General features: G+C 40.1%; 1 protein-coding gene across 1 annotated transcript in view; it reads right to left on the reverse strand.

The window, feature by feature from the left end:
* The window catches only part of LOC118328054 (nicotinamide phosphoribosyltransferase-like), a 13975-nt gene extending 1306 nt beyond the window's left edge, over nt 1-12669 (reverse strand). The window contains exons 1-5 of the mRNA XM_035661658.1: nt 12381-12669; nt 5067-5202; nt 3565-3668; nt 3328-3456; nt 1341-1499 (exon numbers count right to left, since the gene is read on the reverse strand). Of these exons, the coding sequence (XP_035517551.1) occupies nt 1341-1499; nt 3328-3456; nt 3565-3668; nt 5067-5202; nt 12381-12428 (576 nt within the window). The 5' untranslated portion in view covers nt 12429-12669. The remainder of the gene's footprint in view (nt 1-1340; nt 1500-3327; nt 3457-3564; nt 3669-5066; nt 5203-12380) is intronic.
* Between the last annotated feature and the right edge of the window lie 286 nt (nt 12670-12955).

Raw genomic sequence — 12955 nt, forward strand, 5'->3', positions numbered from 1 at the left:
AGCGCTTTACACTGCATGTCACATTCAGACATTCACACACTGATGACAAATCACACAAACAGAAACTAATTCATTCACACACCGTTGCACAGCATCAGGAGTAATTCAGGGTTCATTATATTGCTGAATGACACTTAAACATGCAGCGGCAACCGCCAACGGCCAACCTTCTTATTAGTGGACGACCCACTCTACCACCTGAGCCATCTTCCATTTAGTTATTCTGGATTTTCAATATTTGTCACAACATTTTCTTAACAATTCTTATGAATGACTGAAACATTTGGTTCCCTCTGATAGCCACAAGAGCTAGAGTTAAACAGAAAGCAGAGTGCTGTTTGCTTCTGCATATTTATGTATTTCCTGTAAAAAACAGGGAGCCAGGGAGGGACTTGTCATGGTAGCCAACAATTCTGAATGTATGTCACATCCACCGCCAAGAAACTGTAGCGTTCCTATTAACTGACTCTGCCAGACTGGGAGCTCCCAGTGAACAGCACGGCCAGACTGGGACCAAATAAAGCATGCGATGCCAACGAAGGACAGTTTGACGACTCAATACAGAACCGAGGCGTGGTTTTTATGCTGGGTTTGGCTGAGTCAGCTAATGTTAGCTACACAAGCTAACTAGCTAACAGCAGCTAACATTACCGTTAGCTGCTTTTTAATGGTAAATGGACTGTACTTATATAGTGCCTTTCTAGTCTTTCGACCACTCAATGCGCTGTACACTACATGCCACATTCACTCCATTCACACACATTCATACACTGACGGCAGTGGCTGCCATGCAAGATGCCAACTGCTCACCAGAATGGAAACTAATCATTCATACACACTCATACGCCGATGCACATGATTGGATTTCGATATAACAATACATAGAAATAAATTTTTTGTATGTTATAATATGTTGTTAAATAGGTGTACAATGTGACTGGGGATGTGATCTTAAAGGGTTAAAAAAGGTTTTTCAGAAATGTTTCATTTAATCTGGACTTCTGAACAGCTCTACTATACAGACACACACAGACATTAGATTATCACTGCATTGACACTAGTCTGCCTTCAATGGTAAGTGAGAACTGTGAGAATGGTCCTTTTGAATCTTCTTACAGTCAAACATTTTCACCAGTGGCCCAAGAGATTGAATTTACATTCCAGCTTTATGTTTATTATATAAGACTTTTCCTCTGACTTTCACAGAGTTCTCTTAATCCAACCTGTCTGTTATCAGTGATGTGACCAGTATGATATACAATAGTTTGATAACATCCACATGACATAGCCATATGCACAAAGTAGATTTCACACTAAAAAGGACAGAAATGTCCTCTTACCTCCTGTGAGGAGACTCCTCTGTAGCCAAAGTCATGCAGTTTTAGGTCCAGGCCTTCCAGGCTCCCTGAGGTGGCCTTCAGGTGCTTGGCCAGGATCTTCTTAAACTCCCTGGATATGGTAGCTACCGTGATGGGATACCACATCTGGACTAGCATGGTCTGCAGCCAGTAGAAGGGGCAGGGGTGATGGTTAAAAATAGGATGGGTGTGGGGAGAAAAGAGATCAGATAGTAAGAGATCATTTGGTGGGAAAAAGGGGGACAAGGACAGTTGTTGAAGGACAGTGCTGCAAAGTTGAGGTCACCTGAAAGAGTAAGTTTGGAGGAGTAGCTGGGAGGATGCAGGGATAGACTGCCACTGCCATAAAAACTCTGTTCAGACTCTTCCAAATGCACGAGTCCCTATTTCTTTGAGTGAGTAAATTATTGCGGCTGCTGTGTAATTCACCCCCCCTGAGGTACAATGCATTTTCATGTTTCTTCCAATCTGGTCATCCAGAATTCACAGAACCTTATAGCCATTTATAGCCGGTTCCAGAAACTCTGGAATCACAGACACTAAATTGGAAACGAAAAAGTAGTTTTAGAGCATTTCTGTTTGCATTTCTGCCGCATCAGGAGAACTCTAAAGATTAGGTAAATTTGACCAATGGTACCGGAAAACAACAACAACCCTGTTGTCTTTTGGGTACTGCTGTGTGACTCTGATGTTTGAGTGGATGTAATGACTGGGTACAAAGGAGACATGCAGAGGGGGAAAAGCAGACTCCAGAGCAGATGATGTGCTAAGTGTTTGATGGTTATTTACGTCTGCTTTACAATGAAACTGCAGTGAAACAATCAGCAAGTTTGTTTCTCTTCTCCAGTGGAATTATTCTCTCATTGCTGCTCTCGTTTGCTCATGCTATAAGCTCAGTTGCACTCTTTCTTTACCTTGCTCTCTTTTAAACCAGTGTTAACCACTGGCTGGAAACAGAACTTTGTTTTTAATGTAGTAAACATCTACAAATGTCTGTCCCCGTTGCATCTTCCTCACTGTTATACTAGTGGCACCGTTCCTTTAAAAAATAATAATTTTTGGCCTTTTATTGCCTTTCATTGATAGTGACAGCTGAAGAGTGGCAGGGAAGTGGGGAGAGAGAGAGGGGATAACACACAGCAAAGGGTCACAGGTTGGAGTCCAACCCATGGCCACTGCAGCAAGGGCCCAGCCCTGGCACGTGGGACACCAGCTCCACCAGGGGGGCTTTCAGGACACCCCATGGAACCCTTGTTTTATGTGTCAAGCTGTGTCGCTTTAACCAAATATTTTCATCATCATAGTTGACTAAATAGTTGACGGGACAATCTTAAGGCCGTCCATCATTTTGACAGATGAACACTGAAGGCGATCTACTGTACGCTCTCCAAGAGGGCTAAAGAATAGAATCCACAGTTTCAAGATTTCAATGTGCTTTAAGCAGCAATGGACCAGCTGGGCTGATCGCTGGATGCACTTGTTGATGCACAGCACAACTCTGCATGTCACGCAATGTTTCTGTAAGTTATAACTTACATGGATGCTGCGTCACCAGCCTGCTCGAACCTGTGATATTTTCTGTTCCAACTTGCGAGCTACATTTACTGATATTAAATGGGCTATATGTTGTCACATATCATTAATAAACTGAAATGATGAGTAATAAGAATTATAACTAACCTGTCTGTCAAAATGACGGACAGCAAAATAGTTTAATTCAACCTCTGGTTGTCTCACGTCTGTGTATGATCAATCAGTAACGGTTAACTCTGCAAAGTCCACCCTCATGGTTCCCAAACCTTTGGAAAGCCCTACCTCCAAAACAGGGACTTTTTTTCCACCTGAAACTAGAATCGTATTTAGATCCTAGTTCCTCCAGTTGAAACGCAGGATAAATTCCTGAGTTAATCTGCTAATTCAATCCTTTTATTATTTCAAAAGTCTAACACTAACACATTTCTGGGGTTACCTCAATGTAGTTGGTGAGCCAGTAGAAGCTGGGATCTGTGTTTTCCACAGTGAAGAGCACGTTGCCTCTCGGTATGATCCTACCCTCAGGGACAGCTTTGATCCGGATAGGAAGACGGCCATCATGTTTCTGACAAAGTAACAAGCACGTTTATTTCAGGTTAGATAAATGCTGATAAATGCTTCTCTCTGTGAATCCGTCAAGACAGACTGACTGATGAAAATCTCTCTTGTATACCTCAAGGACTTTCCTCCAGCCTTCCTCATCGAACACAGCCTGTTTGAAGTGCATCTGGTAGAAGAGCTTGGCTTCCTGAATCTTCTCCTCTGTGATCACTGGGCCTTTAGAGAACACACCACAACAAGTTACAGCCACCTCAGTCCCATCCAGAAAATACAAAGGACTGACTCAGCACCCAGAAAACGGCTTAGCCTGTGCTTCTATCCAATTGTCATCAATAGTCAGCTTACATTAAAGTTTATGAGTGTAGTTCTGTTTTGTTACCACTTGGTGTTGGAAACCATTTTAGCTCACACTTTTCAGGTGTGAACTCTCCAAAGTAGTGTGCAACTGGCTGCAACTGAATGAGGAAACATTTGCTGCATTGCCTTATAAGATTTTTTTGTGCCTGATGTTTTTACTTATACTGTATGTTTTTATTCAGTCATTGGGCTATTATAATTGTGCATGGGCTATTTCCCTGTGTGCATAAAATAATGCTGTTGTGTGTGATGTTTTATTTCAAGGCATTCAACAATATTTAGAGACAGCTCACACCAGAATCAAAGATGCTTTTTTTCTGTAGTGCTTTTTATCTATCTAGATAGTTTTGGTGTGAGTTGTTGAGCTTTGGAGATATTGGCCGTAGAGATGTCAGCCTTCTCTCTAATATAATGGAACCAGATCAACTAGTGGTGCTCACAGCGGAAAATAAATACAACTGAAAAACTCAACAGCAATGTTTCTTTCCAAAATCATGACCCAGTTACTCGAGATAATCTACAGACCTTGTTGTGAGCGGTTTCATACTCTCTACCGAACTACACCCGCCAACCATAGCTGAACATTAGCTATCCCAGAGGTGCTAGGTGAGCTAGCTAACGCTCCAGCTCAGCCGAGGAGGACGGATGTTTACATCCTGCACTGTCCCGAGCACGGGACTCTCGTCGACGAGTGGATGCACGCTTCCTTCTGGGCGGTGATACTTAGAAAGAAAATAGTTCCTACACCAAGGTGCTCAAAACAATCTTGAGGAACCAGATCATGATTTCTGTTGTTGTGTTTTTTACATCTTTCATTTCATCTAGATGGAAAAAAGCACTTATTAATTGCAAATTTGGTTCCACACAATTAACATGATCTATACTCTTTTAAAATGTGTGCTTAGCTCATAGAAAGGACCCCAGGAGGTGCAAAGTGTGTGTTAGTTAGGTTGACACTAGCCACTATTGTTGTGTCCACAAAACAAGCTAACGGTAATTTGGGAATTTGGGAATAAAAATAGTGTAATAAAATGATTTTTTCCCTAAAATCATTGAATAACTGTGATAAATTAGTGTGATCTCAATATTGAGCATAATAATCGTGCAGTCCTAATAGCAGTCAGGTATGGTGATTTTGGGGTGAACTGTCCCTGTAACATCAAATTGCCCATAAGCACACAATTATTTTCTCTTTTCTTCCTATATGTTTCTGGCAATGCATTTCTCAGATTAGAGGAGACAAGGATGTGAATGTACCTGTGAGGTATTTCTTCAGCAGGTACTGAAGACCGAAGAACACCACTTCACTGAATTGGGAACCTTTCTTCCGTCGGCATTCAAAGTAGGAGTAGATTTTGCTGACATTTGGAGGATACTGTTTGTAGTGTGTGATCTGAAAGAAAGTTATATACAGAACTCAAGCATAAGCCGCTAGCAGGTCCTGAAAAGTTCAAAAGATTAAAAAGGTCCAGTGTGTAGAATTTAGCGGCATCTAGTGGTGTAGTTGCAGATTACAATTTATCACCCTTCCTTTCCAACTGCGAGGGAGAAACTCTGGTAAGCAACCAAGTAAGCATGAACTGTACTCAAGACCACATTTTCAAGTGACCTGAGCCCAGATGGTACACACTGTTAACACTAATCGAACAAACTTCATTATTTTGAGTCATTTTTTAAGAAAGAAAACATCCAAATTCTCAGATTTCAGCTTCTCAAATGTTTTATATATTTTCTGCTTTCTTTAGTACTCTGTGACATAGACTGAATATCTTTGAATTGTGGATAAAACAAGACATCTGAGGATGACACCTCAGGCTTTGGGGAACAACATTTTCTGACATTTTATGGACCAAACAGCAAATCAATTAATGGAGACTAATCCATAATGAAAATAATTGTTAACTGCAACCCTAATTTGCATTGTCAAATAGCATAAAATAACCCCTCAGTTAACACACTAATGATAAGCTGTAACCCGGAGGATTGTCTGCTCAACGTGATGCCTACGTGTACAGTAAACATGTTTCCTGGACCCACGTGGGAAGGTATGATGACAGCTTAAAGCACAAGTCTCTCTTTGTGCTCCTGCAGCACTAATTAAATAATAAACAGCAACAGCCAGTCAGTCACTTGAAGAAATAGCTTCAAGAGGCATTCACTCTAAATTCTTCTGCCTCATCCTGCCTTCTGTTTAAAGTTCCCTCTCCTTTCCCCGTTCTCTAACTTCAATAGAGTATTAGTAAGAGTAACTAAGAGTTTTAGTAATAACTAAGAAGAGTATTTTACTTTATTTAATTTTAGTATGGGGTAGACCTGCTCTATTTGAAAAGGCTCCTGAGATAACTTTGGTTATGAATTGGTGCTATACAAATCAATTGAATTGAATTTACAGGTGGACAGCATAATCAAGACATGTCCTACTTGGATATGTCACACACTGTTATACGCAAAATATGTTAGGTTACTCTAACACTACCATTGCAAATATACAGGTTCTTTCAGTTTTTATGGAAACAAGGTTTTGTCTGTATGCTCACAGTGTTCCAAGGATGTAAAAAACATGGTGATGGGACATTCTGAACTTCAAGACACACTCCATCCTGTTTTTTGAGCTGTTACTAAACTAAATTATATAACTATACTGTTATGAAACACATCAATGCTGGTGTTAATATTGACATTCTTAACAAAGTTATGATTAGTTGTGGTTGTTCGTTGAAACATGCCCTCAATCACCTTGAATCACGCAAGGCTAGTGCTGACATAGAGTTGACTGTTTGGGACTACTTTCTGTCAATCCCACACTTGACAGATCGTGTTCAAGAAAATTAACTCAATCCAAAGCAGCTAAATGTTTGCCTGTATTCACAGATCAAATTGGCAATGTGGACATGTGGCGTTTTTACCAACCAACAGCAAAAGAGTTTTCATTTTATTCCCAGGTTCATCAAACATACTCTCGAATAGATTACTTTTTTCTTGATAAGATTTTATTACCCTCAGTGAAACAATGTGAATACTCATCGATAGTTATTTCAGACCATGTCCCCTTTTTATTAGATTTGGAACTAGTCCCTAAAACCAATTACCACTCAATCTGGAGATTAAACACTGGGCTATTATCATCCGACAAATTTTGTGAATTTATCTCTGACAGAATTTCACGCTTTCTCGTAAAATCTGTTCATATTATTCTGATCTATATAAGTCAGAAGCCTCTTCAGATACTACCTCAATGAACAAATTCTTAGATAATTTAGTCTTCCCATCAGTTGATACTAATTCCAAAAATAATCTAGATGATCCTCTCAGGTTGGAAGAGGTGAAAGCCAGCCTTAAATTAATGCAAAGTGGCAAGGCACCAGGCCCAGACGGCTTTCCATCCGAATTTTATCAGAAATGTTCTGATCAACTCGCTCCACTGTTATTGGATATGTTTAATGACTCCTTTGAGCACCGTTCCTCTGTCCTTAACTCAAGCGTCAATATCACTCATCCCAAAGAAAAATAAAGACCTTGAAGATTGCAAGCAAGCTTTGGCGGAACCCTTGCAGTTGCTGTAAAAACAGTGACTTCTCTCTCTCTCACCAAACTGGTCGAAGAACAGATGACCCCAACCCCAACCTAGAGCCCGAAGGGTCTGTCCAGGTTTTCTGGCCTGTTAAAAAAGGGCAGTTTTTTCCTTTGCCCTCGCCAAGGTTCTGCTCATTTGGTGTTTTACTGTTGGGGTCTCTGTAAAAAGTTAATAAGGAGTTCGTCTAGAAAACCTGCTCTATGAAAAAAAAGTGGTTCCCTGAATAAAACTCTGTTTGAAAATTGGCGCTATTACCAAATTAAAATTTGAAATTGAATTGAATTGCATTGAAATCCAGGGTGCAGTAAAGTATTAAGATATATCAGACCTCGGGGAAGTCGCCAGAATCCTAAAGCTCACAGTGTCCTCAGACTGTGCTGTGGGTGCATACTGGATATAGTCGTTAATTATTACACAAGTTGTGCAACAAAAGATTTAAGCAGAAACCAAAACACACAGCCAAGTCACATGTAGTCCCTAGGCCAGTGCTACGGGACAGAAAACAGCGACTGACACCATCGGAGGCCTACCAGCACGGAACAACATGTTGAAGATGGCAACCAGTGCAGCCGCAGCGACAGCTCTGCTTCAGCTTATCCAAAAGAAAAACGTGTTGTGTTTCTTTTACATACGAACTCCAAACAACTTCTCAGTGTGCTCAGTTCTTTGGGTTGCACCTGCAGAGCATGCACGACGAGGACTCATCCATAATGATGCCTGTTGATGTACGAACAGTCTCAAAATCGACTAGGGTTATAAAACTCAACTATGAGCGGGATGCACAGACTGTGTGGAAATCTGATGTTTTCATGTCACAGATGACAAAGAATGATGAATTAAAACACGAGGCGGCAGCAGCAGGAGGTGGTGACAAAAAGCAGCAGTCAAGCCTTCTAAGATATACAGGAAGTCACAGAAATGTTTGCATCCTGTTAGATCATCTGTAGTTTGCAGACCACGTTCAGATCAACTTTGTTGCCATCATCAACTGCACAACAAGAGACATGAAACAAGAGTTAAATATTAAATTCGCATAATAAGGAAAACGTAGTGTTTGCTGTGAAAACTAAGAGCCAATCAGCTGTTTGATTAGGGGACAGCCAGGCGTTTCCCACCATGCCCTGGCTCTTGCAGTTGGTTGAGAGCAACTGCAGCGCCTGGTTCTAAAAACTGCAGCCGCCTCGATCTTGTGAGGTTATCACTGCTTGTGTGTGACGTCAGAATCGGCATTAAATCGGACACAAATCAAACCAACATGCATTGCGGGGCGATGGCCGGCTCATCTCAAACGAGCCCAATAAGACTCATGTAGGCTGATAGTGACTGGCAGAGAGTCTATATGACAACTAAACAGGCAGCAAAAAAGAGTGTGTGGGTAGTTACTTTTTATTTATCAGGCTACATGCCACTCTTGTTGTTGCAAATGTTTTTGATAAAAGGAGTGTGTGTTGAAGTACAGAGGATATACTGGTTGTTTTCTGGTGTCATGATAACCCTAGATGGCAGTGCTGTTCATTTGTGTGAATGAACAATGTCTGTTGGGTAAACTAGTTGACGTGAGCACACACAGTGATGCAGAGCTCCACTTTATCCCTCTGGATGCAGTTCCCTTTAAAGCCCCAATAGGAACATGCACTGTAGGTGTGACTGAAATACTGTGTTCATTTAAATAAACGTTTCTAGATGAGTTAATGAAAGGCTTCACTGCTCAATCATGGAAGGCTGGCAGGCTGCCACTCACAGTGAGCAGCGCTAGCCAACACCCTAAGTAAGAAATAACTTAATGTGTAACATTTCCTCAATTCATTGGTTTTCTGTTTTAATCAATAATTAATTTAATCAAATATTTGCTTATATTTTATGCTTTTAATTTGATATCTTTTTAATTGTTTAAAATGATTTGCCCCAGTGCGGCTAACTTTGCAATATGTTTTATCTGTTTTATTGTTGATGGGGGTCTTTCATTCTTTTTATTCTACAACACTTCTATATGATTTTAATTCTCCAATTTTATTTTGTTTTAAATCCTGGTTCTGGCCATGTAAGGCACTTTGTAACTTTGTTTTAAAAGTTCTGTTAAAGAAAGTTTTGTTATTATTGGTATTATTATTATTATTATTATTATGGTATTATCATCATTATGATGGCAAATTATTACAACCTCCCTACAGGGACTTTTTTGTAAGTGTTAAAAGTCAAAAAACACAACAATAAAAAAAAAGGGAGAAGATCAAACAGACTATTCAAATATTTACACGCTCTAACTACTAATGGCAGAAACAAACTACACCTATTTACATATACACTATACTAATCCAGAGATCCAGAGAGAAACAGTGAGAGAGAAGGTCAAACCAACTGTACACATATTCACAAGCTACAGGAACACCCTAACCCAAAGAGTTAGAAAGAAGCTCAAACTAAAGCAGAAACGTAATAACTCAAGTTATAATGATAGATTTCTGCTGGAAGCTGCTCTGCTTTCAGTTTGAATGCCCAATATTAGGAATGCATGATATGGAGTTTTTCCAGCCATTATGATAACTGACAATTACCTGCCATTTCTGATTCTGGTTCTGATTCTCATGGCCGATACAGATAATATATAACCGACAATCTAAATAGTAATTTGAAAACTGAATTTGGAACTCCACAGAAACTGAAATAATACTGACAAGTTGAAAGCAATACATGTTAAAGGTGCAGTTGGTAACTTTCAGTCTTATTTTCTCAAACTTTCACTGTATCCTGACAGTAGTACAGGAGAATGATACTCTGTGAAACAATCAGGTTCCTCTGGCTCCTCCTAGTGCTCCTAAGGACATTTTCCAGAATCCACCAGGCCTGAATGAAAACAACCAATCAGAGACAAGAAAGGTAGTTGATTGTTGAAAATAAAGTTATTTTAATAAAAGCTTTAAATTCAAGTTCAAGCTGTGAAATACAATTTCAAATTCTGCATACAATATTCAGTTTGAACATTTCAAATTCAAAACTATTCAGATTCAAAAATAACTTCATTTAATTTGGCTTTCATAAAACAAAGCACTTCTTTTTTGCAGAAGAATTCAAAATGAATGATTATTATTATTATTATCATCAACTGGTCAAAAACCTGAATGAAGCAAAAAGGAAAAGTTACAATGATGCTTACATGAGGCTAACTGTGAGTACGTTATGTTAAGACAGTCTTTCAGTAAATGTAAACTGCTGTGCTGTAAATCCACTAACCCCAGCGGACTCTGATGAGCTCATCACTGTGTGCCACATCAGTTTCTATTATGTGATAGTGATGACAGACACATTGGAGGACTCCTCTTGGCCGTGCTGCTGCTCTGGACTTGTTTTCAGGGCCCGCTGGAGCTAATAAAAAGCCTGGTTGGTGATCTTTGCCATTTGGCTGCAGAGCAAACCTTTGAATGACATCTGACATTTAACTGCACTGAGCTGAGCACATGTTACTGCATATACCTGCACCGCCTGCCCAGCCAGTGGTCTGACTCACTCGCTCCTGGATTTAGGTTGCGAATGGACTGAAATGAAAGTGAAAGCTTAAAAGGCAGCGAAAGGTTGGGCTCTGTGACACACAGCCACACTGCACTGTGGACAAAGAACTGTTTTTCGCGTTACAGGCTGTGCATTACAAGCTAATGAATCACCATGACTTGCACTTCAGAATTTTGTTCATCAAAAAGCAACAAAATTAACAAATGAATAGTGACTGCTGACTATCTGTGAAGAACTAAGTCATTACCTTTCACTTAGTACCCCTAGATACACTCTTACCTTACTGTTCTTTCCCACACAAAGGATCAACTGGAATAATTGCCTGCCAAGGATAAAGCATTTTGATCATAGTGAATCTACTAATACTGTGCTCATAGCCACAGCACTCCCACAGGCCTCTGTGTGGTAAATCTCAACAGCCCCAAAGTGTAAAGGCCCTTAAATAGTCCAATGGAGACGTGGACAGCAGGGCGGACAGCGCTGCTGGTGGAATCACGAGCAGTGTGTAGTCCGGCGAACTGACTCCAGTTTACTACAGTTTTCCTCTGTAGCAGTGTAACATCGATGACTGATCGCCACAGGTTGCTACAAGTCCTCCCCCCTCTATGTGGTAACAGTCAAGTGTCAAACAAAATACACACCCAGGTTTTATGTAGGCGATTTGAGTGAAGTGCTAAAATACAATCAAAGTTTTCCAGGACAACACAGATATTTGGTCATTTTAATCCATTTCCAGGTGCTTTCATGACTGGAAAACGTGTCTCTAATGTCCCAGCTATTCCAGGTAGCATGGGTTCCTCCTTGTTTTAACTAATTATTTTCCAGCATTCCCAAAGATCATATCATTGATCATTGACCAGTAGGCCTAGTACAAGTACCAAGTACAATGTATCTTGTTTTACAGGAAAATTGGAGATGTAAGTAAGGAAAAACACAATAAAAAATTCCAGGATTTTAATTGTTTCCAGGATTTTTCATGATTTGAATCAAATTACAGATGTTTCTTTGACAATCTGGTTAAATAAAAAAACACAACCTTTATAAAACTGTGTTTAAACTCAGTAAAGTAAAATGTGAAGTTAAGTTTTGGTTTGGTGATAACGAAACTCAGGCATTACATTGGCAGTCAGTGAAAACCCGTTCCGTGCCAAGTCATATCTTCTCAGCTACGGTTTCATGGATTCAACTTTGATTAAATGGAGTCTACACTGTAAGCCCTGCTGTTTAACTGTAGGGAGCACTGATAACAACAGTATGTACACAATACACTGTATACAACTACTGCTGGTGCCTTACTTCCAGCTTTTACACAGAACACAGTGTCGTAGCAGCCAAAACATTCAACTGACCAAATATACAACAGCTAACGTTATCTGTGTTGTGCAATGGTATGTAACTGAGGTTAGTTGGATTTTTAGCTGCACGTATTGGAATTTAATCGGGAAAAGAACTGGATAAGAGAAACAGGCAACAAGGACGGGTCCACTCACCTTGTAAGAATCCGTCGCAAGCAAGAAATTAAAATCCTGTGCTGCCATTGTTGTTGTGGTTGAATGAATTAACGTAACGTTAAATGTCACTTCAGTCTCTCCGTGTCCTCGTAGCAACTTAACGAGAGAAGCGACCAGATAGAAGCCGGAGCAGGCGGTGGAGAAAAAAGCCCCCAAACGTCGACTCAGTGTGATTTTACCGCCTGTGTTTTTCCAGCTCAAATTGAGATGTTACAGCAGCGCTAGTAAAATAACGAAAGCAGTAGCGCTCAGTAGGCTGGGGGTTGTTGTAAAGGGGCGGGTTTCAGTGCGCATGGCCACGCGCACGTCCTCACACCGGCCTGGTACGTCATGTTGCATTCAAATACAGCTGGGAATTTCTTTGCTAAAAAGGCATGATCTGTTAGTTAGAATGTAACGAAGAAAACTAATCCAATACCTTTTATTTTATTAGGAAAATATCATATCCACAAAGCGACATATTTTTTTAACTCAACCCTATCTTAAGAGATGAATGCTATTGTGATTCTCTAAAGTATGTAACAAATAAGACATGCCAGTCAGTGGTTAACAAT

The sequence above is a fragment of the Morone saxatilis genome, unplaced genomic scaffold (genome assembly GCF_004916995.1).
Source record: "Morone saxatilis isolate NCDOM2014 unplaced genomic scaffold, NCSU_SB_2.0 Contig18, whole genome shotgun sequence".
In the NCBI taxonomy this organism is placed as follows: Eukaryota; Metazoa; Chordata; class Actinopteri; family Moronidae; genus Morone; species Morone saxatilis.